Genomic DNA, 25,925 nt, shown 5'->3' with positions numbered 1-25,925 from the left:
GCGGAGTCGGGATATAAGGAGGTTTGGCAGAGAGAGGAAATAGAATTTGCAGAGACAGAGATAGTCAGGGAGATAGTGAGAACATATACTAATAGAGATAAGCTGGTCAAAGTTAATAGATAGAGCAGGTGGTGATTGAGTTTGTGGGAAGATATGTGATATTTTAATGATTTGATTGTATGCACTTGTAGCAGAATCCAAAAAGGTGATGTCATTCCTACCTGTTCATCACAGCAGCTAAGGGGGAGGAGCCAAGGATAGAACAGGAGGGGCTGAGTTAGAGTGAAAGAGGAAGTTGAAGAGACAGTTAGAGATAGTCAGAGTTGGGGAGAGATAGAAAGAGTCAGGGACCAGAAGATGTATAGAGAGTGTTAGGGTTTAGGAATAGATCAAAATGGTTTAGGAAAGGAAATTAAAAGTAAAACACATGGAACCAGCAGGAATGAACATACTGTACAAGCATAACAAGAGAGATATAAAATTGATAGTAAAGTGATTGACTGCATGATCCTAAAAGTATTAACACCTGAACCAACTCATATATGATTTTCCTGTTGAATAATAATACAAGAATACTAAATCATAAACCCTGCTTCCTAAAGTATATGACCTTTTGGGGTGGCAGCTCCTGTGTGGGAATTGAAGTGGTATTAGAGAATACCTGGTGGCAGCGAAAAGGGTGTGTGTTCCTTTGTGAGGCCCAAAATAATAAGGGCCACAAAGGAGGATCACAGCACTGAATAAAGAACATCTGTGATTCTGATTTAATTTAATACACTTCAGTAAATAAGTTCTTTTGGCAGTAACTAGACAAGTGTCTGATTAAAGTCTTTTACATTGTGGATAAAGGAAATCCACTGGTGGCAGTGAGAAAAAGAGGGAATGTCACAATTGATATCAGCTGGTGGGAGGACATAGTGTGAGCCATATGTTCGGGAAAACAAGGGGGCCACATGGTAAATGTCACAGTGGTTTTATTTATTTTTATTTTCTTTGTTTTTTCAGAATATTTCAAACAACCATCTCTCTAGTATCCCTTCAAGTTTTGCCTTTCTTACAAATGTGTTGCAGCTGAATTTGGCTCATAATCAGTTGAAGAGTCTACCTGCGGAAATCAGTGCAATGAAAAGTAAGTCCAGTGCAGAACATCAAGGCTTTCCTGTGAGCAGTTATGAAACAACATATACCTACCTACCTACCTACCTACCTACCTACCTACCTACCTACCTACCTACCTACCTACCTACCTACCTACCTACCTACCTACCTACCTACCTACAAACATACAAACATACAAACATACCAACGTGCCCTCTAATTTTCAGCCCTGCTAGACGGGTCTCCACCTCTCTCTTGTGTGACTCCACCCCTACATGCGTGTGCAACTGTGCTCCCCCATGGGCTGTGCTCAGTCGCAACTGGAACCTAACGTGATTGCTGTGTGGAAGAACAGCTGTGCAGAGAGAAGTGGAGTTGTACACATGTGCTCCCAGCTTAGCAGGAACCTTGATACATACGCATGCTCACACACAAACACGTTCTAGTTTGTAATCAGCATTTAATGTGAATTATATGCACCAGATAATTTGTTTAAAATATGTTGAAGGCTGCTTTTTGCAGTAAATGGGAAGTCAGGTCACCCTGTTTCACTGAAGTTGTAAATCTTTCAACTATTTTATTCTAAATCTCTTCAAATAGCTAAAAATAATGTCTTATATCTAAAGATACAAGATGAAGTTCTGATCATATAACTCATCTCCCTTCCAAATGTCCATCTCACTCCTGACCATAAGGTTCCCTGAAGAGCTATTCCCAGGTGTCACAGAATAGCATGTATGAAGTGTGGAGGGCTGCGTTTAACAGGGGGGAAATGAGTAACTCGATAGAAAAAGAAGTCTCTTCTGCATATACCAAAGACTCTAAGCCATTGTTTGGCATAGGTAGCTCATAGAAAGATGCTAAAGCATCAATGCATTCCACAGCCACACACTGTTGAAGTAACACTGCTTACTCCTTTTCCCCTGTTGCCTAGAACAAAGAATTTTGCATTTGTAAATTGTTTCTTGTTTGATTTGACTCAGAAGTAAAACATTTGAAGCCACTTTTAGAAATACCGTATTTTTCGCTCCATAAGATGCACCTCAGCATAAGACGCAGTTAATTTTTAGAGGAGGAAAACAGGACAAAAATATTCTGAACCAAATAATATAATAAAATTGTATGGTATCTCTGTAGGCAGAGTGGTCCCACGTGAGGAGGTCTATTACTTTATATAATACATTTGGAATTATGTTCACCATTAGGGGAGTGAAGTAGACACCCCAAGGCGCAATACATCAGTGTAAAGTATAAAAAATTCAGGTTTAAGATACCATTACAGTGGGTTACTTTGAATAGTATGACAAATCTCAAAAGAACTAAAGGCCTTTCACACAGTCAGCAACTGAAACAAATCCTACTTTTCACCAACAATTCCTCATGTGCCCCTTAATGTCACCAGTCAGCAATCCAGCCAGGAATTCCTCTGTATTCTATCATTTACAGTACCTGGATGAGTCTTCTCCCTTCCTCCGTGGAGCTCTCTCTCTCTCTCTCTCTCTGTTTCCCCTGGCGTCTGGGCTGGTCACATGATCCGGCTGTCCAGTAAGCAGCGCTGGTCCTACAGGGCTGCTACGGATGCCCTGTAGTATCAGTGCTACTAATGAGTACAGTACTGGGGGGTCTGTTAAGCCACCACCATTTTGTCTAGTCCCAGCAAGCTTGAGGCAGCATCCTTCCAGATCAGTGTTGTAAAAAAAGGTGTAAAAAGACTGACCACTAGAAGGAACCAAACACAATATATTTTCTTCATAAGATGCACAGACTTTTCACCTCATTTTTTTTGAAGGGAAAAGTGCGTCTTATGGAGCAAAAAAATACGGTACACTCTTGAATATAATATATTTGTGTGGCAATGATTTTCATTAAAGCCAACCTGTTGACTTTGATTTTGGCATTTACTCTTTACTTATTCTTGTAGATTTAAGACAGCTGGATTGCACTAAGAACTGTCTAGAAACTATACCCCCTGAACTGGCTAATATGGCTTCATTAGAACAGCTGTATCTAAGAAGAAATAAGTTGCGTTACTTGCCAGACTTTCCTTCATACACTGTTTTAAAGGTAAAATGTGTTTCCTGTTGATTTGGTGCTTACACATGTATTAGTAGATGGTGGCCTGAATCTAGCTGTTAGTCACAGGTAGACCTGTCATTTGATATCCTGTAGCACAATTACACAAAAGGCATAACTTTTAGTGGCAGCTTTCCTAGTTAGGAGATTGACACAGGCATTGTCTGCTGCATGCCAAGTCATGCCACTTAATATGCAACAGCTAATACCTATAGCGATGTCTTAAATTTTATATAAGTCGCCATTAAAAGTTACACCTTTGTGTAATTGTGCTACAGGATTTCGGTCATTTAATTAGTTGCTAAATGGAAATTGAACATTGACATAAATCCCGTTTATTCAGTGCGTCAACTCTAGATGAGCCTAACAGTTGGATTTAGGCCAGTGGTGTTGGAATTTTTTTTTCATAAAACTATTATAACTGACTTAAGTCATCTGTCTGTGTCTCAGTCTATTATTCTCAGGTAGGCAGCTTCCAAAGTTCCAGGGGCCACACATACCCCCTTTTGTCCCATGGAAGGCTGCACTCATGCCTTCCTGCTGCCAAGTATTTTAAGAGTTCTTTACTGAAAAAGGCTTCTTGTAGTCACTAGTTGCTTTTTTAAAAGAAAGGGACACTAGAAACCTAAATATTATCGGAATTGCCCTCAAGTGGAATGGGGATTTTCTGAGCAATTTTTTAAAGGGGAGAAATTGAGGGACCAAAGGGGTCAATGAGGCACATTTAGTTCTCTGGGCTTCAGAATGGAGCCCATGGGCCTCACATTGCTCACATTTGTGTTGGTGAAATCATTCCAAGGTAATTATATTCAAAGAGTTACATACTGAAATCAGATTCATACCTTAACTTTGAGGGATCTGACACTGGAATCAGAGCAATAAGGGGAACCACTATATTAACTGATAAATAAAGGCAGCCTGACAATCTGTATTCCACTCCATTTATGGGGAACTCTTGGTCCTCTAGATGTTTTGGATTATTATTCTGACATAGAATTACCATAGGTTGTGCTTGGTGAGGCCGACAGAAGTTGTAGGCCAAAAGATATGATAGTCCAAAAGTTCTTCATCACTGAATCAGGGTATATCAGTTATATGGCTGCTTCTTATTGAACTATATATAGACTGAATATGGTGCTCTCAGAGAGCTAAATTTCAGTGACTCAAACACTGCAGCTTTTTGTATTCTTGAAGGCTTTCACGGCTGGGATCTGATGGTTGTTGTGGGTTTTTTTGGGCTCTTTGGCCGTGTTCTGAAGGAACTCTTCAGAGGACTGGAGTAGGAACAATGCATGGACAGAATTCCTACTCCAGTCCTCTGAAGATGCCGGCCACAGAGACTGGCGAAATGTTAGGAAGAACGACCTTCAGAACACGGCCAAAGATCCTCAAAATATAGATGAAATACAGATATTTTAATGCATGCTAAAAATAGAATTTTGGTGCAGCTGGTGAGGTATACTCCCAAGTAACAATGACTAATGTAGCAACCTATTAGGTTACTTAATTTAAGTGCCTACAAGATTGCTACAGACTCTCCACCTGATATACTGTGGGTTAAATAAACATGTATTTTCTTGCTTTTAGACATGTGGAGAGATTAGAGATAATACATTACTTCTTAGCGCATCTTTGTCTGCGATTACTTTATTTTGTTAAAATTACTATCTATATTTATTTCTTTTTATTTCTCTAGGAGTTGCATGTTGGTGAAAATCAGATTGAAGTATTGAAAGTCGAACACTTAAAGCATTTGAATTCCCTCTGTGTATTGGACCTTAGAGATAATAAACTGAAATCATTGCCTGATGAAATTACTTTGCTGCAGGGGTTAGAGCGACTAGATTTATCCAACAATGACATTAGTAGGTATGACTATAATCTGGTTATAGGAAAGTATATGTGATGGCATTTCTTGCCTTGCAATAATAAATCCAGATTTTTGTAAGTATTGCCAAAAATCGTGTTGTGCAGCAAGGATAGATTTTACACATGAATTGCCGTAAATTAAGAAGTCTCTGTAGCTGCTGTCTGTTGCATGCTGACTGGCTTTGGAGATCATGTAACCTAGGACAGTTCTTCTCTAAAAGTTACGTCTTTTGCATAAATGCACAACAGGATTTTGGCCATTGAGTACTAAAACTGTGATTATATTTTCCTTTTGGGGGGAAAAACTGGTTGTTTGTGTTGAACCATGAAGAAAGTTCTGATTATGGCATCTAGAATATGAAGTAACTAACTTGAATGTTGCTCCATTTTATAGTTTTGAGGTTACTTCTAAAGAAAACTTTATTTTGGCAGCCTTCCTCCTATGCTTGGAAACCTTTCTCACATGAAATTCCTAGCGCTGGAAGGAAACCCTTTAAGAACAATCCGAAGGGATGTTCTACAAGTAAGTACACATACTTTATGTACTATGGTACATTATGTCTACCTCACTTAGCATAATTAACAAAATTTTCCTGTATATTTGTTCTTTTAATTTAGAAAGGAACACAAGAAATCTTGAAGTACCTTAGAAGTAAAATACAAGGTAAATGTTTCTGATTAAAAATTTACAGAGGAGTCCTTGTTATAGTGCTGCTTTCTTGCTTTGGGTTCCATTCACATATGTTTGCTTAGATAGTATTTCTAACTTTCTATATACCATGTAATAGGAAGCAGTTTTCTAATATTACAAGAATATATAGTATATCAGTTGTTGTATAGGTATTTAAGGAAGGTAAAGATTGTGATTTGCTTTTTAATCAGATGGGAAGTAAACAACTTGAGGCCAGTATCCTGTTCATTATTCATGCACATGGAACTTTAAGTACAGAAGTGATCACCCTGCTTTGGCTCTGGTAGAAGATTATTGGCATGTACCAATGAGAGTTGTTGGGAGGAACCAGAGAAACTAGAAGGGAGGGGTGAGTCAGAGTCTAGAGCAGTGATGACGAACCTATGGCACGTGTGCCACAGCTTGCATGCGGAGCCCTTCTAGCATGTGAGCCATAGGTCGCTACTCCCCCGCCCCTCTGCGCAACCAACCCTCATGAGGTGGCTGCAGCCAGGATCCCCCTTCCTCCGCCACTTCCAGGTCCATTGCCATGATTCCCCCTTAAACCGCCGGGTTCCGGGTCCTCCGCGCCCGCTGTCATGATTTCTCCTTTAACTGCCACTTCTGGTTCCAGTCTTCCGGGTCCTTCACCACCGCTATTGCCCCGGCAGCACGCCACCCACTGTCCCCCCCCCCCCCATTTTGGGCACGCGAGCCCAAAAAGGTTCGCCACCACTGGTCTAGAGAGTTCAGTCAAGACAGAGTTGGGAGAAAGGACTTTGGGGTTGGAGGGTGTTTAAGGAATGATTTTAGTCAGAGTATGACCACTCGGTATTAATTAAGATAGAAGAGATTAAAGTAAAATACTGAAGCTTTGTATAACTTTAAGAATGTACTTAAGAACTATACCTAAAACAACTTATAATCAATAAACCTGTTTCTGTTTAAAAGTTCAGTACTGAATGAAACCCAGTCTTTCATGGGAAATATAGGATGATAAAGAGATCAACTGGTGGCAGTGTGTTAAAGGGCATGTTGGGATACCTTTGTGAGCTCTGTGTTTGGTGAAACAAGCAGGAATCAGCTTTACAGTTGAAAACACTTCATTAATTTTGTAAAATCCAGCCATCCAACCCCCATTTCTTATGGGTTAGGATTAGCTGAAGTACATATTTTAGTATTTGATGGCTTATACTAAAAATAAAAATTTAAAAAGCACTAAAGGTTCATCTTTTATGGGAAGCACATGATTTAACATCTGAGCATTCCTTCAACTGAAGCTGGGGGAACAAACTGGCAGAGCCTACAGGAGAGTATACTGAATCAATTGGGATTTCATGACTTAACTCCTCCATAAATTCTATTGATTTAACAGGCCTACTCTAGTTGCAACTTAGTACTGAATTTCAACCGATGTCCAGAGATTTAACTTTCTTCTTGGAAAGGCAGGCTACGCTATCACAAAGTGCTTTAGAAACTTCCTTACCTTTCCAGGGCAGTATGTCAGGAACTACTAGCCTTTTGCACTATGAGTTAGCTGTGGCTATAATCAAGTATTGTTAACAACAGCAGTATCTGCATTTTTACCAACAATTTCATTTTATGTGGCTAGTAAAATATTTGTCAAATTCTAGATTTCTAACCATTCTTTAAGAAATTTAGGACAGCAAAAGAAACAGGTAGTCTAGAATGCACTTGTAACTTAAGCAGCCATCTGAAGTTGTGAAGAAGCTGCCACTTCCCTGCTCCCAAAAAGTAAAATGAGATTAGGGCCAGCCCCAGGAACTTCCTGTTTGCAATTGAAAAGTTTTTATAACCATTAAACTTATTGGGACTTTTTTCAGAATATACATGCACAAGATGGATTGCAAATATGACATATTGAGATAATTCAATCTTTAAGAGCCTTCCATTATGACTGACCTACATTAAGCATGTGGGTAAAACTGGAAAGAAGTAATAGTCCTGACAATTTATCTATACCTAATTGTTTTCTTCTTGAGATTTTTTACAAACTGTAAAGCATATCAAACATAAAATCTATTTCTGTTTTCTTTAGATGATAATCTGATTAGCCCAAATGGGGAATTGCCTGTGACAGCAATGACTCTGCCAAGTCAATCAGAGATTAATCTACATGCTATAACTGCATTGAAAACACTGGATTATAGGTAGGAACATTTTAACCTGCCAAGTTCTGAACCTGGAAAATAAAATGAATATTTCATAGTTGAGTGCCATAGAGCAGCGGTCCCCAACCTTGTTAGCCTGTGGACTGGCTGGGGAAGGCGGGGCACCCTCCTGCGCTTGTGCGCATGCACGAAGGAGCACACACACTTGTGTGCACGCGCAAAGGGTGACACAGTGCTCATGCAGGCATGCGCTTGCGCGCAGGCACAAACAGGTTATGTGGGGGGTGCATGCAGGGGTGGGGGGGGAGGTTTCTCTCTGCAGCCCAGTCTGGCTCAGGTCACAGATGGGCACTGGGCCACGGACCAAGGGTTGGGGACCTCTGGCAAAGAGCATCCCTTAGATTGAGACCATCCCTTAACTGTGCCTAAAGAAAAGAATCACAGAATCACATGCAGGGCAGTGGTAGCTAAAACAGTATAAATTAATAAAATGGATTACCTATACATTGTTTTTTATTATGGGGTTAGGTAGAGATCAAGATTGTCTTTCGTATTCTTTGGGCAGAGAGAAGGAATTTGACCACTGATTCGGTGGTTATCTTGTTTGTGTCGCTTAATAAATATTTTGTATGCCAAATCAGAGTCCTACCTGGGAAGACATTCATTATGGACTTGAGGAATTTGATATGCTCATTTCTGTAAAAATTAGACTCAAAAAGGACATGCTTCAAAGTTTCAATTTATCTGTCCTTACAAGGACACAATCTTTTTTCATAAGGGATGCCAGAATATGGCCTATCTAAAATTGCGGATTGGAAACATTTAAATTGGGCTCTTGAGAAGACGTGCCTGTATTTTGGGATAATCAGATTCTCCAGATACCTAGCACTTTGGGAGTAATTATAGTTTAAGCCAAGGTGCAAAATGGAGCATGTTTTGCAAGACTTTGAAATAGAATATTGAAAGTCAATATCCCTAATTCGCATTAATTAGGATTGAGTACAGTGGTGCCTCGCTTTACAATTGCTCCATTTAACGATGAAACTGCATTACGACGAACTTTTTGCAATCGATTTTGCATTTGCTTTACAATGTTTCCTATGGAGGAATTCCGCTTTGCGATGATCGGTTGGTTCCCTGCTTCGGGAACCGATTCTTCGCAAAACGATGATTTTTGGACAGCTGATCGGTGGTTTCAGAATGGCCGCCGGTAAACAAAATGACACTCGCTGTTTTCTGGGACGGATTCCTCACTGCACAGGCAGTGAAAATGGCCGCCCTATGGAGGAGCTTCGCTGGACGGTGAGTTTCCAGCCCATCGGAACGCATTAAAAGGGTTTTAATGCGTTTCATTGGGTTTTTTAGTTCGCTTTACGTTTTCATTCTACAACGATTTCGCTGGAACGTATTAACGTCGTAATGCAAGGCACCACTGTAGTTATTTATAGCAGTAGTGGCATTGGTGGTTTCTATGATTGAATTTTGCAGAGCTTGGGTTGGTTCGCAGGCACTGTCAAGTTTTAATTAAGTGTTCTTTTCTTTATTGTTATCATGGGCTCCAGAGGGGGTTTAATTGTATCCTTAGTCTGTGTCACTACTGGGGAGCCAGGAGCCAATTGATGAGTCTTCATCGGCATTAGGGAATTCATTTTTCCTTCAGGGATTGTTAACTGCTCTCTCAAGGAACCTGTTACTTCAAAAGCACGCTGCACGTGCTTAGTGAGATCTAGCCTGATTAAACAAGACGCAGGCATTTGATCAGAAATTGCCACCTCCCAATTTCCAATCCAATCTCTATAGTGCTCTCTGTGCTGTCCTCTGAAGATGCCGGCCACAGAGACTGGCGAAACGTTAGGAAGAACAACCTTCAGAATACGCCCAAAGAGCCCGAAAAACCCACAACAACCATGAAAGCCTTCGCGAATACAGTTTATTTTCACTTTAGCCATGGGTAAAATCACTGGAGTAGAACTTACTCCCTTGATGGTAACACTCTGTTTTGGGAGAATTTATTCTTTAGGAATCACATCAGGATGACACAGGGTTATGTTAGAACAAGTATCAACCACTCCAACACAAGAGTTTTCATTAATAAGAATCCCCTCACCAGGGTTATGTATTAAAATATGTTCTGCATTTACTAGAAAACAATGAATGACCTGGGCTAGTGGCAGATCAGAATTTTTTGTCATGCCCGTTGCCATGGAGACAGAACCACCATTGTTACAACCTTCAGTAGCTTCTGCAGTTTTCAAGCAATATCTTGGTCTGACCATCATCCTTCCCAATATTAAGTTTATTTTTCATACAATTGAACTATAAATGATCAAACTCCTTGCAGTTATAGCACTGTCGTCTTTGCTCATTCTGAGGAGATCTGTTCAACTTTAACTTTTCCTCAGGGTTCATTTGGGTCTGAGAACTAGGCTGTGCTAATTTAGATGAAGTACTACTATGGCCTTCTTTTCCTGTTGTTTTGCTAAGGAAAGTTTTATTAAAGGGTTTCTTACGGTTGTCCCAGTATTTTGTGTTAAAATTTACCTCAGAGAATCTGTAGTCTCAGATTTCCCCAATGTAATCTGTTGTTTCACCTGCTTCTAATAGATTTTTAGGGTTTTTGTCCTTAACTAAATAACGCAATTCCCCAGGCAAATTAGAATAAAATTGTTCCGACCCAATCACATTTTTCATCTGCTCAAGAGAAGTGACATTTTCACGTTCCATCCATTTCTCCAAACATTGCAGCAGTTTAGCCCCTAGCTGAGAATAAGATTCCTCAGGCTTTTTGGTCAGGGAATGAAATTTTCTCCGCAGATGTTCTGCATTGATGCCAAATCTAGAAAATACCATTTTTCTATATGCTTCAAAATCTCTAGCCTGCTCCAGAGGCATCTGAGAATATAGCTCAGCTAAATCTCCACTTATTTGTGATCTCAAAATTATCATCTTTTCATCATCCTTAACATTAAAGCCTCAGCATGCCCTTTCAAATGATATGAGGAAATATTCAGGGCAGTCTCCTTTTCTATATTGGGGAAACTTATTTAAGTCAATTTTTGAGAGATTTCCCTCACTAGAGTAGTTATTGTTATTACTATTATTGTTTTGAGCAGCCAATTCTAATATTTTCATTACCATTTGAAATTCCATTTGTCTTTTTTCTTGCTCCAATGCAATTTCTCTCTCTCTTAATTCTATTTGTCTGGCCTCAGCTCTCTCTTTTTCTCTGGCTCTTTCTTTCTCCATTTCAAAATCTATTTCCTTTTGTTTGGCCTTCTGCTCAGCCCTGAGCTGTAGTTCCCGAGCTCTCTCTTCACCCCTGGCTTTTTCTTTCTCCAATTCTAATTGATTTCTCGTAGCCAGCTCCTTCAATTTAAATTCCCGTTCCAACTTCCATTTTTCAAAATCTGGGGAGTTTAGGACACTTTCTCTCCCTGAGGCACCCTCATGAGTCTCCTCCTGTTTCACAGCTAGAGGGTCTACATTTCCCTCCACTTCCTGAGATAAACTTTATGCCTTTTGAGGATCAATTACAGTGGTGCCTCGCTTAATGATTACCTTGTTAAATGACGAATCCACTTTAAAATGGTTTTTTGCGATCACTATTGCAATTGCAAAACGATGTTCCTATGGGGGAAAATCGCATTACGATGATCAAAACAGCTGAATAAAAACAGAAGAGCAGAAAAGCGAGGGAGAGAACCCTGAGAGAACCTGCCCTACTTCCAAATGATATCCAGTTTGGAACCCATGCGTGGTCCCAAACTGCCCTTACTAAAGCCTGACCCCTTGGGGATTATCCCCTACAGTAATCAACATCTTGCTAGGAAGACCAGTGGCACATGAGGAAATCCCTACCGTTATCTCTGTTATCTGTTATCTCTGACTCAGTGGTCCCCAACCTTTTTGGAACTGCGGACTAGTTGGGGGAGCAGGCTCCCTGTGCGGGGGGCATCCCCATGCTCATGGGGGGGACGTGTCATGCGTAATGGGGGGGCAGAGATACGTCTCCGCAGCCCAGCTCTGGGAAGCCCATGGACCAGCACCAGGCCACAGACCAGGGGTTGGGGGCCTCTGCTCTAACTGGTGGAAATAACTGGACCTTCCGAGGTCGGTAAAATGAGTACCCAGCTTGCCGGAGAGTGCTTGTAGCGCTATGGGGCGGTATATAAGTCCAATAAATAAATAAATAAATAAATAAATAAATAAATAAATGGGAGATTCACCCATACAGGATCCTCCCCATTGAAGGAAAGTATATGGTAGTGAAGCTTCATGACTCAAGCACCAGTTGCTTCTGCAGCTGAGCTTTCTTTGCAAAAGAGCATAGAATTGCAGCTGTAGTAAACATAAAAGTCTTTTCTTCTCGCATCATGGAAGTAGACCATAGTAATGTGAAACTATGTGAATGTATTAGTAAGTTTTGCTAAGCTAAATGAACCACCGGAAAAGAATTTGGTGTTTTTCCTCAGTGATTTAGAACTAGATTTGTATCACATATGCTAATATGCCAGTCATCCAGGTGTGGTTATCTGGAAGGTGAGTTATGGCAACTGGACTTCCAGTCTGAAGAAGCTACTTGGATGAGTAGCAAAACATTTTAACCTAACAAGAAAGAAGTCCAGTTGCCATGACTCAACTTCCACACATATGATATTGTGTCATAAAAAGCCAACTCCTAGCAGCCCCAGCCAGCATAGCCATTGGCCACAACAGGAGTGTCATCATACACATAAGAGACTGTCTTGACTTATGCATGCTTACGAATTAACCCCTAAGAAAATTAATAGAAGCCTTATTGATTGTCTCCCGACCAATCAAATGCCACCTGTTAACACTGTGAATGTGGACCTTTACAACAGTGGCAGCCATTTGAAAAATCAAGCTGAAATGCCACTGAAAAGGTATCTTTAAAAGGCTGTTTAAAAACATAACTGGAAGAAGCTGAAATTGACATGGTTGGGAAGTAGATCTTCTGTTAAAATGACAGTTCCACCAAATTTTATTTGTTCTGCTCAATTCTAGTTGGATTAATCAGGAGAGCTCCTAAAACAGTGGCAAACTATCAGAATTCTATTTCTCCTTAAGAATAAAAATATTTCACTATATATTATATAGAATATCAATTTTTGAAGACTTTTAGTGAATTTAATTAAATTGCAAGACAAGATTAGTATCATCTAACTCATCCATCATATCCTTTTAAAGTTCTCTATTTTGTAACAGTGACAGATGGTTACAGTTTAGAAACTAGAAGAAATACTTTTTTCAGGTAATAGATTAAAAACTAGGGTCTACATTTTTGGCACAGCTTGGTTCCAACTCCTCCAGGTAACTCATTTCATTCACCTACCTGAGATTTTAGAAGTGGTTCGTAAACCTCTTGGCACCAAGGGAAAATATAGTACATATTATTGGCTACTAATGATTACAAGGGCTTGGATGCTATGATACATTGATTAATATATTATATGGCAATGTGATGGGGCAAAGACATCTGGGAGAATGTTTTGGATTTACCATTAGAGATAACTGGAAAAGCCTATGAAGTAAAAAGCCTTTTAAATGAATTCTATCATCTGTAAGAGAACATTGCCTCAAAGGGGTACACATATGGTATTATACTGTGCTCAAATTGAATTACAAAACAAAAATCTGAGTTCAAATTGTTGGAGAGGTGGTGAAGCTGTTCGTACATATTTACTTTCCTGGTGACACTGCCCAAGTATGTTTAATTTCTGTATTTGATATAATTGGAAAGATAACGTCACAAACAATTGTCAAGGCCCTGCATTGGGATTAATGGATTTATTTTTGGATTCCAATGCATCATTACACCACGAGGAGTTAATCATGTTTCTGTGTGTAGCACCTAGAAAAACAACTGCTCGATCTTGGAAAGCAGCTGTAGGAATTTCACCGTGTGTTTGGGAACTAAGGGTATGGAAACCAGCGTTGATGGAAAAACTCATTACAAACTGACAATTAATGTATCAGAATTTCAACACAGACTCATTTTGTAAAACGTGGCTCCCTTTTATTCAGTATTCCAATAATTCTTTCAGTGGTTCCTCACTACCACCTCTCATGCTGAACTATAGAGTGATGTCTTGACTTAATTTGGGAATACTGTCTGATGCTATTTCTATGTATGTTATTTAGAACGATTATAATTGTTGCTCTTTTTGTATATTATATTTGTATTTAAATTTAAAAACTTCTGTTTACATGGGCTTTCCTTCACTATTAATAATTCTTTTCCTTCATCTGTTTGCTTATTTCTGTTTATGGATTTTAAAAACGTATCTTTTAAAATTACTGCTAAATTGTTTTGTGTTTTATTGTATGTTATTTTAATTGTAACTATGTAGATATTTTATTTTATTAATAAAATTATGAGTCATTCAGTAGTTTTATCTTTCTGCCAAATAAGATGATTTTGATCAATTGTTGTTTAGTGAAAAACAGAAAGCAGTAATTCCTGATGAAGTACTCAGTTCAGTTGGAAGCAATCCAGTCACTACTGTAAACTTCAGCAAGAATCAACTGACTGAAATTCCAGTAAGGTAGGATGTTTTTGCTATAGTAGTAGCAACCTTGCCTGTTCTATTGTAAGGCCAACGTAGGCATGTTCTGTTCTTGGAAGGATAAGTGTTTCTTCACATTTTAGGATATAACTCAGGTCTTGAAGGATTTGTTGACTATGAACAATATATACGTATGTTAACAAGATGGTAACCAAGCTTAGATGTAGCACTAAAGTGTGGTTTAGCAGCTGCCAGATCGAGAGTGGAATTGTTTTGGCAATAGAACTGTACCATTTAGCTCAGACCACTTTGGGGCTTCTTACATTAGTCAGCGAGTGCCAAGCCTTGGAAAATAACTGAGTGCACAGTTCAAAGGCCAATTCAAGATGGATTTTTATTCAGTCTGGAGAGAGCCAGCTTCCAACTGAGCCTAGATCCAGATCAGTTTCTAAATGCAGCTCACTAATCTCCCATTTATTTGTGGCAGAAGACAAAAATGGCTAGAACGGTTGGTCGTTGTGCATGACATTTGGAGTCCTGATACTCTCTACAAGGGAATAAACCTGCCACATTTTATACAGCTAGCATTAAGGATCTGTGTATTAGGCATTTTTTAAAAATATATGAAAAGGTTAAAAAATGTACATTTCATTGAATCCTCAGTCTTGCCCATTCACTGCCCCAGCCACCACCTGGTTGCGCACATAGCCTGGCAATAGCATCCTCTTTGTGTCCACTACTGTCATCCACCCATAGCCGATAATGCTTACGGAGATGTCTTAACCCATGGTAATTTGCTTTTGAAAGTTACCCCCATTGTGTAACTGTACAACAAGATTTCAGCCAGCATGCCATTATATTCCTTCTTCCTAGGAGTAACTATGCTCTTTAATAGTATCTCCCAAGGGTCAATCTCCCATTTCGTACTGTCTCAAAAATTCAGTGAAATGACAAAATCATTTTCAGATAAGATTTCTGTGTTTTTATTTTAAATAAAAGAGAGTTTGTAGTGGCCCAATAATTGCCCAAGTACATTTCTTAAAGCATTTTTTGTTTTTATTTGCTTTGGATGATATTTAATTTCTGTAGTGAAGCTGTAGCTCTAGATGTAGACCATCTCCTCAGGACTTATAGAATAATGAATGTTGCGATTTATAAGTGCTGCAAATCTTTTATAAATAAATGTTTTTTAAAAACATTTTACAGAATTACGGAGTTAAAAGAATCTGTCTCTGATGTTAATCTTAGTTTCAATAAGCTGTCTTCCATTTCTGTGGAACTGTGCACGCTTTATAGACTGACACATCTGGATATCAGGTGAATAATTAAACTTATTTCCTAAAATACTTTCCAGCTGTAGATTTCCTTAAAGGTTTTTCTTGATAAATGCAGTAGTAGTCAAAATGTTAGCCATCTTTAAAGCAAACTTGACAACCTTCCCAAGCATGCTAGACAGACATAATGGAAGTTGTAGTCCAACATCTCTGCAGAACATTAAGTTGGGGGAGGCAGAAATCTAAAACTTATCTTAAGTTTTTCAGAATGTGGGTTTTAAAAAGTTTTTAAGCATCTCACAAAAATCTGGGTTTTAAAAAAGCAATAAGACTCCATTATCACTAGTGGTGCCTGGTCTCATAGTGTTGAATGAATCTGGGTTTTTTTATAACCGTATTTTTCTGTGTATAAGACGCTATTTCTTCCTAAAATCATTGCACTAAAAATTGAGGAGCATCTTATACATGGAAGTAAGCTGAGGAGAGAACAAAACTGCCCGTACCTTGCCTCTGCTAACAAGCTTCCTTCAATCACAAGGCTTAGCTTCCTATAGTCAGGAGACTTTGCTTCCTCCAATCACAAGCGTTATGGAACTGACATCAGCTGATGCTGAACAAACCAATTGGAACACACCTCATTGGAGGTGGAGCCTGTAGGCTCAGATACAACAGGGACTTGTAATGACCGAATGTTCTCAGCCCAGAGGCTGAATACTCAGAGCTAAGTTTTCTTAATTTTTGAGTTGGGGGTGTGTCTTATAAATGGAAAAATATGGTAATTGGCTTGATGACAGTTGGACTTCGTTGTAAGAGAGGAGTTTACCAAATCCGTAAGTTAGCCTCACTAAGGCTGGTGTTGTCCGCTTCTCGTGTTGCCATTTAGACAATTGAAGTAATGCATTACTCAACAGGTAAAAATGAGAAGAATTAGATCATTTCATGGATATTGGATAATTCATGCAATCAAATTAAGCAGAACCATTTGTGAAATGTATTGGAATTCTCGCACGTTTCATTATGTGTCAAATATTAGTCTAAAGTCACAGTATGTATAACACATTTTCCAAATAGCTATTGGATAGAAAGTTCTGTCTTTAGGTATATGCTCTCATTTCAAACACAGTGAATGTGTGCTTTACTATGTGTATATGCATCTGTAATTGCCAAATGGGCTTTGACACAGTTTAAATGGTAGGGCAGGTAGGGAAGAGAACCCCTGCCAGATCTAGAGTAGCATTTCCCCATGGTAGATAGCCTGATACTAAGCACAGAAGGTCAGAAATAAGACTAGATTCTAACAACCTTCCCACTTAATTGAGTCTAGCTACTTAAAACCATTTGTTGCTAAACTTTGAGGTTGCACTAATGCTCACGCACATGTAGCTTTTAAAGAGCATGTATATATGAGGAAGACATAATTTTCTGTACTGGAGTGATCCCTATTAAAATTTAATTGTCGCAGGGAAAATGCTTCTAAATCCATATTAAGATAGCTGCCAGCTATTTGTTTAACCCTATCTATTGAAGTGGAAACATTGAAAAGTTACCTATTGAAAATTGGCTCAATTAAAATATAAATTGCTTTTAACAATTATGATTGAAGTGTTTGATGAAATATTTATTTTTCTTTTTACAATTTAGAAATAACTTCTTGACATCACTGCCTGGGGAAATGGAAACACTGGCAAAACTGCAAATAATAAATCTTGCATTTAACAGGTAAGTGCTCTTGCATATTCCTAGTAAGTATACTGAATCAGCTTGGCTTTGTGGCATGATTGCATTGCCAATTTTATCTTAAAAGCCACAACAGACATGAGTTCACAGGTTTTCCTACAGGGGAAGGATATTCTTACAGTGGTTTGTCCCACTCACTCACCTTGATAGACAGGAGCTTATAGCCAATCTTTTTTGAGCTCCCAGCTCCTTCTGGTGATGTAGACAACCCAGGAATTTAGTCTGGGTTCCTATCTCCACCTTAGTTCATGTCTCATCTCCACTGGCTTCTCTCTATGCTTCCTTATTAATTATTCTTTCTCTTTCCCTCTGGAACAATCCTCTTCACTGTTGCTTCAGTCTGCCATACCAGGAAGAGTGGGAACCATGTTGGATTGTTCCCTGTGCAAGGAGGGGCCCTGCAGAACAGGCCTGTCCCACACACTTACAGTGGCCTCAAAGAAGCTAACAGAGCCTCTGGGGTGAGCACCAGTCAAAACAAAAAACAAGAACCTTCTTTGCCTTGAAGGCCATGCACTGTATTTAGAGTTCTCCACCCAGCAGTGTCTCAGGGGGTTAGGGATCCTCAGGAAACCCCCCCCCCCCCGTTCCCCCATCGGTTCAGTCTCATAAGTCAAAAAGCCCTGTGATGAGGCAAAGACCCATGTTTTTCCCCTCCATTTCTTGCATCTGATGGCCTGGAAAGAAAGAACAGTTAGGCTCACATGTGCCTCTTCCTGCATAATGGCCATTTTGAAAGCCCTCGGGAGTGAGGAGCCAGCAAGAACCAGAGCCATTTTGAAGCATGTTGCTTCTGACAGCATGGGACGGGCTTCTTCAAGGCTGTAAGCATTAAATGGGCTGTGGACCCCTCAGTTCATTGTCTTGGAGAGAGAGATTGAGAGATCTTTTTCTTCTCATTCTCTGAAAGGGAGCTGGACCCAGATGACAATTTCTTCTCAGTATGAGATGCAGAGGAAGGAAGGAGAGCTATCTGTGGAGGAGGAAGAGAAGGAAAACAATAGGAAGGCTTCTTTTTCTTCCTGTCTCTCATATTGGCCCATGCTGAAGAACTAGTGTTTCTCCTTTGGATGGCCTTCAGGACATAGATCAGAAAGCCCCATTATATTCCCAATATACTCTTTCCCCCCCTCTTTTATGTTAAAAATATTTGGTTTCATGCAAGCAAGCAAATCTTGTGCATGTTTACTTGAAATTATGTCCCCCTTGTCAGGCAGGCTGGATAGCTCTGTATCTGGCTGTGAAGCTAGAGGTTCAGAGTTCGATTCCCCACTGTGCCTCCTGTAAGTAAAGCCAGCTTATGTGGCCTTGAGCAAACTGCGCAAGTCCCAGGGCACCTCCAGTAGAAATGGTAAACCACTTCAGAGCACAGGTTGCTGGCCTCTGAAGATGCCGGCCACAGAGACTGGCGAAACGTTAGGAAGAACAACCTTCAGAGCAGGGCCAAAGAGCCCGAAAAACCCAGAACAACCATTATATCCCGGCCGTGAAAGCCTTCGCGAATACACTTCTGAGTTATTTCTACCTGGAAAACCCTGAAGAGGGTCGCCATAAGTCAGAATTGACTTGACAGCACATGATGATGATGATGATGTCCCATCGTATTCAGTGGCACTTCCTCCACAGTAAATCTTTTTAGGATTTCAACCTAGTTCAGTTGCATTTAAGTCACAGTGAATTCAAGCATGACTTAAAAGGCATATCTACTTATTTCATTAAGTGTAGTGGAATCTAAATGTAATAAAAACTGGATCCAGTCAATAGGTATTTTTTAAAGTTTGTTTGAAACTTGTTCTATTTTCAGTACATTGCTCAGTTTTCAGTACAAACCCTACACAGTCAGTACATTTGCTAAGGCAGCATATTTTCTTACTTGGGGTTAACATCACTTATTCTTGAAAGTGTCCTATGTCTCTTTCTTAGTTGGTGAAATTATATTGAAGAAGTGTCTTGGGTTTCCTTTATAGATTTAAAATATTTCCGGATGTCCTCTATCGCATTCCAACCCTTGAAGCAATCCTCCTTGGTAATAATCAGATTGGATCCCTGGACCCTATGCAAGTAAAGAAGTTGGAGAAGCTTAATACCCTGGACCTTCAAAATAATGATATTTTGCATGTGCCACCAGAACTTGGGAACTGTATCAACCTCAGGTATATGTAATTTTATGAATATTAAATAACATGTTTCTGTATAACACAGCTATTCGGGAAAATAAAGAAATTGTTAAAATATTCATAACGAAATCAATTTCTTCTGTCCGATAAATAGAATTATTAGGTTATAGTGCTAAAATTTGTGTTCTTTAGTATTTCTGAGACACGTGTTGTCAAATTATATCCTACTTCCCAGGATTGCATAGATAACAAGTTTGAGAGTGGGCTCCTTTGTGAATTCCCATCAGTACAGATACAATATCATGACTGAATATTTAAATGTCCAGTTTCTCTTATACTATACAAAAGAGCCTCACAAAAAAAACCCTGCACACCTTTTATTGATAAACTCATGTTGAGATTGTTTCCTCCTGTATTTTGTGTTACCTGTTCTATCACAGGAGAACTCATTTTCAGAATTACTAATCTGGCTGTCCTGAGTGATGAGTAACATTTTCAACATATAAATGTAAACATTATTTGATATATGGACAAATGGTGAATTAGCTTAATTTAAAAAAGACTAACATAGTCAGAGAGAGTTAATGGAGATGCTCCTGGTTTCTTGGATATAAGGAAAGAGTGCCAAAAGATCATATACTTCATTGTAAACTTCCCCACCAAGGCCAAAGCTTACAGCAGCTCAACTTTTAATTTGAATTAGAAGGTGATTTCAGATGTCCAGTTAAAGGAAAGTTGGGAGACTTTGCATAGAGAGGAGCGGAATTGAGAGTTTATAATTCTATGGCCAGACCTGTTTCTAAATGAGTACATAGGAATATTGTTGTGAGATGTTGAATAGTGTGGTATTAAAAATTAAAAGAACATGAATATAATAATAGTCTTTCACTGTTAAATGCAGTTGTGGTTAAAAGATGGCAAATGTTGACTAGAGGTACAACTGAGCCTCATTTTTAAACACATGGAGGCAGCAGTGTAAAACTAGACACTATTTAAATTTTTTGCTTTTCATTGGAACCTTCCTAAAGAATGTGATTATTTTGTGCATAGGCATTGTGTATATTCACATATATCATTTGTGAACTATAGTTCTGAACAGTTTCTAATCCTTCTATTAGGACGCTTTTGCTGGAAGGCAATCCTTTTCGGACTCCACGAGCTGCCATTCTTGCCAAGGGAACAGATGCTGTGCTTGAATACTTAAGAAGCAGGATTCCTACTTAATCTCTTGTTCACTGGGTTTGAGCAGAAACCTGTGCAAAATGTTGCTTTCTGAAGAATTAAGTCCGTTTATTTGAGGACAGTTTGTTTGAATTTGCTTAAGCTCAAAGTGATGGAGTTACTCTTCAGGAGTGGTTCACTGAGGACTACTGCCGTACATGGAGGGAATTCAAACTAATTTGAGTATAAACTTGAATTGCATGCGCAGATGAGTGACACATGGGTCTATTTGACACTGATTCCTGTTATCATGACAGCAAGGGAGAAGAGGCTACTGGAGTCAAGGAATTACAGAGATCAAAGTATGCTCCAGTCCCTCCTCTTCCTTTCCCATCATATGAATACGTTTCACCTAAAATTTAGTGTTCTGGTCTTGGGTTTCAACATTTTTCTCCATTTCTATTCAACATTCCATTTTCTTTATTAAATTTTAACAGCAACAATAAAATTAAAAACCAGGTATTGATTTAAACAGTGTGAAGCCTTTGCATAGTGGAATTGATGGTAAAATATGATGAATTTTTAATAACCGTTGATGTACTGTTACATTTCCAGTATGTTTTGAAAATCAGATTCAAAGACACATTGCATACTGTCAATTGCAGAAATTATTGACTACTACAAACTTGTGTTTTTTTAAAAGAATGGTATTGTGCAGTGTACCACAGATGTTGAACAAATACTAGCCCTGGAGTTTTTCTGAACAGCTGATCATGTTTGAATTTTTTTTGTAAATCCTGAAGATTGAAAATGATTACCATGGTTGACATGAAAGTCACAAATACCCATTTCACAAATTGGTGAGGTAAAAGATAAAGCAACCCATCTAGCAGACTGACTACAAGGCAGCGATACAATAGAAGATCATCCCTTTTGTAGCACAGTTTTCTGTTTCTAACATTATTTTCATAGCAGTCAGGCGAATATCCCTGGTTCATACTGTCACACACACTTCTTCAGTTTTCCCTAAACACAAAGCTCCCATGCCGCTCAGACTGCTGCTGTAATGAAAACACTTTGCTGCTGATACTTCTGGTTGGGTTGCTCCTTTCACTCTTCTCCTTGCCACGTACCTTTTTACCTTTTCTTGGTGCTGGATGCACTGAAAATTGCAGTACCATAGGACCCCTGTATCCACGGAGGATTGGTTCCATGTCCCCCCAGCGCATGCTTAAAAACGTGGATTGTAGCAAACATCTCCCTCCCCAAACCAGATCAGAAAGAACAGGGACAAAGTGCCCTTGCCCTCCCTCTAATCCACACAAACCCAATGGTTACCTGAAGGGAAGGCGGAGTGCCAAGGCCACCGTTGCTGCTTTAGGAGAGCTGCTTACTTGCATGCTGAACTGTTTGCCAGCGTGCTCTCAGACCTCAGTGCAGATCAAGCCAACTGGAGATACCCTCATCCCACTTCCTGCCTAGATAGCCTGACACTGAAGGGTTTGTTTTTGTTTTTTGGGTTTTTTGTTTTTAAACCTCCGGTTAAACCAGCGGGCAGGAGGAGCCACCGCCACCTCTGGGAGAAACCTTGCAAGAGGAGAGGCCTTCATCAGCCAGAGACCATGCTATATATTCTTCACAGCATGGTCTCTCCATCTCTCTCTAGTGGCCAGTTCTGGTAAAATGTGACACACACACCCCCCCGCTTTTAAAACAACATTTTTAATACAGTGTGTAATATTCACAGAGTGTAGATAAGTGAATCAGCAGATACTAAGGGTGGATAAGGGTGTCCTACTGTATTGCTTAGGGCTCAAGCTGTTTCTCCTTTTCATCTCTTTAATGGCCCTTATGAAACACAGCTGTTTAGGCTGTAAACCTGTAGGCAAGATCTGTCTTATCATTTTATCCTTCTAGCTGATGAGTGGAGCAAAAATGCTTCAAATAAATGAGATGCGGGCAGCTAGTACTTCCCACTCTTATGTTTTGTAGTATGCCCCAAACAGATGCATCCCACAAAATAAAAAGTGAAAAATTAACCAGCTCAAAAAAATGAAGAGAGACTCACAGTGCTATCACAGGTCACCACAGGTGCTACATATAGGGAGCTCACTCCAGCCTTATATGTCAGTGCTCATTGGTCTCGCCCTTAAATAAATGGAACTGGCAGTTGTAAAAGATAAGGCACGTAAATGCAGCTTAATATCTATTTTAGAAGTAGGGGGTCTAATTCATCAACTGGGATACCGCCTTTGGCTCTTGGCTGTTGTCCTAATAGGTTGTCTTTTCAACATTTTTTTATTGGAGTAGTGCAGTAGATTCCAACCTTGGATCCCTTAATTGTCTTGGACTCAAATACCAAGAAGCCTTCACCACTGGTTGTCTTGGCCAGGACTTCTGGCACTTGTAGTCCAAGAACATCTGGGGACCAGAAGTTGGGAACCATTGGTGTAGCGTAAAAACCTTTCAACACAGTGGTAAGTTCAGAGAAGAGGGGGGAAAGCTGTGTTCCAGTGGTGTATTAGATCAAAATACTACGTAGTTATAGCAGGCTGCAGATTGAGACTAGCAACTACCACCACTGTGATGGTCAATATTATTTCTGTGGCTATGGGTTCTGCAAAGCTTGACAGCTGAAACTATCCTTTTTGATTCTGGAGAATGTAGTCTCCGTCACTACTTTTGACATGCTCACAATACTACAGATTGAAAAACAATGTGTAACATTAGGGTTGAGAGGTAAAATTCCCCCCAGAAAAAAGTGTTTTTCCCAGGTTTTTATCTGGGGGAAAAAATGATTTTTTTCTGGAAATTTTCCAGCTCTACATTAGGGTGTTGAAAAATAAAAAGGAGTGACAAGAGCCTTGCAGCTGTTTTTTTAAAAAATGTGCTTGTTGCAGTTTAGCAGTAAATTGTAGTTTTGTGCCAGTGTCCTGCCATCACATGTTTAAAAAGACTGAATACTTACAATAAGGTGACTTTATTTATACAATAAACTTTTTAATATATTATTCAAAACACCTTTTTTTAAATACTGAAAAAGGTTTGAGTACATCAAAGCCGAAAATGGCTCTGCTATAAGTTGCACAGCATTGTTTTGAGTCCCTGTATTCTTTTTTTTATACAGAAAGCATCTGCGAACTGCATTCTAGACACAATATGCACCTTACCAGTTAGTGTCAATACACAAAGTAAAATGGGAAGGATACCACCTGCAGGTACAAAATAAATTGATTTCACTGAATCAATTGATTTAAAATATAGCTTTAAATTACTTTTTTGCACAGAAAATGAAGCAGCTTTCAAGTTCAGTAAATCTGTATACTGCAAAAACATTGAAATACATTCACAATGTAGGTTCATAAAGTAGTAAATGATTCTTCATTCAGCCTTATTTACAATGATATTGTAATTAAACTGAAAAGTACAGTTTGTCATATAGCAATCTTTGTAACACATACAAAAATGACAGTTCTGTATATAATTTAAGCTCAAAATCACAATTGTTTCAAAATACTAATTACAATACAGCTATCTCTATAATTAAACATGTGTTTTATAAAATGGTAAAATTTGTAATAAAGTAAGTTGTTGGTTTGACTTGATTACAGTACTCACAAGTAGAAAAATGTAACTAATAAGTTCTTGTCTTGTTCAGTGTTAAGCCACCTAAGCTAGCAAAGAGGCAGAAAAGGCCTCAGTTTATAAAAATTCAGCCTCTTGTGCTGAACTGGTGTGGCTTATTGATGTTCTGAATAAAAGCTTTTACAAGGGGGCATGAAGATTTTAGATGGAGTGGAATGACATGCATTAGAGTACATATTTTATCTGCAATTTAAATGAGAAGGTTCATAAACAGAAGGACTTATTTTAAAACTCTAAATTGAAAGGTGTTTGTTTTTAAGAGAGAGATGATTTGATCAATTGATCATCAAAGATATGTGCTGAGGAGGATATACTTTGCCTCTGGGTGTCACTCTTGGACTAACCAGATATGGCTACCTTTATTGTGAAACATAGCAACATTTATTTTAAACCCCTTAAAAGTGTATTACAATCCAGTCGAAATTACTGGTCTAAAAGTTGATTTTGTTCATGTCTCATATTTGGAAAGCAATGCAACACTGAAATACATTATTGAAGGAGAAAAAAATAAAATCCAAATACTTGGCAACGATTCCAAAAGGGTGATAAATTGTTTGGTAGAAGTATAGACCACATGAATTCAAATTTTACTGGAGGTACATATAAGCAAAAAACCTCTGAATCAATTTGTTGCTAACTTGTAATTAAACAACTTGCTGTTTTACTATCATGATTCTTTTTGAAGCTTAGGAGGGGGTGGAGGACATATTTTGGGTTTTCCTGGCTAGCATGATTATTTTATAGAGATGTACCATGCTGGCAATCACAGTAGTCACTATACTCACAAACTACTTCCAGGCAATCTTGACAATGCTGCTTTTCATCTGGAAGATGAATGGCACCGCTTGGTCTAAAAATGCTTGATGCAGTAGAAGTTGCTCTCAGTGGCTTCAGTGGCAGTGAATAAACAACTGTGTATCTTTTGTGTAGAATAGTTTCCAGATTTCATAGGCACAAGATTTATATTAGAACAGTGATAAATTTTAAGAAATAACATGACAAACTTGTTCCTCATAGATTGGCCCCAGGACTTGGCTTAGGGTATGTGATAGAAAAACATGGCTGAGGCTAAGAAGGGAATGTCATGGGTACAGTGCTGGAGTGGGAAACCAACAGTATCCATATTGAAATAAAGGCAAAATGGTGAGTAGGCAGATTTTCTGAAAAGGTTAACTGCCCTTGCTGCTGCAGTAACCATAAAGTATAGTGACTGTTAGCATGCAACTTCTTAAAGAAATAATTTGGACTTCTCTAAGCTGCAGATACCATTTGTTTTAAGTGATTAGTTGATTAATCATGTGAACTTTGATTGACATAATTATTAAAATTATAAGTGGGTAAAATTGTTAGTTCTGAATTGGGAAAATAAGATAGCTCTATGAATAATAGCTGATGAACTGAGAGCATATTTTTAGTTGATCTATTTTTAAATACTGGTTATAAATTATAGATTGCAGCTCGAAAGATTTCAGCTAGTTAATTAACTGCAGCCCTGTTTGTTGCAGCTAGCTAATGGTTAGATAGCTTTCATCATGATATAAGCAGTGCTGCAGCTGGCTGGATAGCTCAGTGAGTTAGTATCTGGCTGTGAAAGCAGAGTTTGGAAGTTCAGTTCCTCACTG

General features: G+C 38.9%; 1 protein-coding gene across 1 annotated transcript in view; it reads left to right on the top strand.

Annotated features, from left to right (window-relative positions):
- The window catches only part of LRRC40 (leucine rich repeat containing 40), a 36,754-nt gene extending 12,491 nt beyond the window's left edge, over window positions 1–24,263 (top strand). The window contains exons 5-15 of the mRNA XM_020795255.3: window positions 1,006–1,129; window positions 3,020–3,162; window positions 4,868–5,040; window positions 5,473–5,563; window positions 5,659–5,704; window positions 7,770–7,881; window positions 14,301–14,408; window positions 15,576–15,686; window positions 17,285–17,362; window positions 19,348–19,533; window positions 20,616–24,263. Coding sequence (XP_020650914.3) covers window positions 1,006–1,129; window positions 3,020–3,162; window positions 4,868–5,040; window positions 5,473–5,563; window positions 5,659–5,704; window positions 7,770–7,881; window positions 14,301–14,408; window positions 15,576–15,686; window positions 17,285–17,362; window positions 19,348–19,533; window positions 20,616–20,721 — 1,278 coding nt within the window. The 3' untranslated portion in view covers window positions 20,722–24,263. The remainder of the gene's footprint in view (window positions 1–1,005; window positions 1,130–3,019; window positions 3,163–4,867; window positions 5,041–5,472; window positions 5,564–5,658; window positions 5,705–7,769; window positions 7,882–14,300; window positions 14,409–15,575; window positions 15,687–17,284; window positions 17,363–19,347; window positions 19,534–20,615) is intronic.
- The last annotated feature ends 1,662 nt before the right edge of the window (window positions 24,264–25,925 follow it).

Source organism: Pogona vitticeps, chromosome 4 (assembly GCF_051106095.1).
Source record: "Pogona vitticeps strain Pit_001003342236 chromosome 4, PviZW2.1, whole genome shotgun sequence".
Taxonomy (NCBI): domain Eukaryota; kingdom Metazoa; phylum Chordata; class Lepidosauria; order Squamata; family Agamidae; genus Pogona; species Pogona vitticeps.
This window is presented reverse-complemented; position numbering and strand designations above follow the sequence as displayed.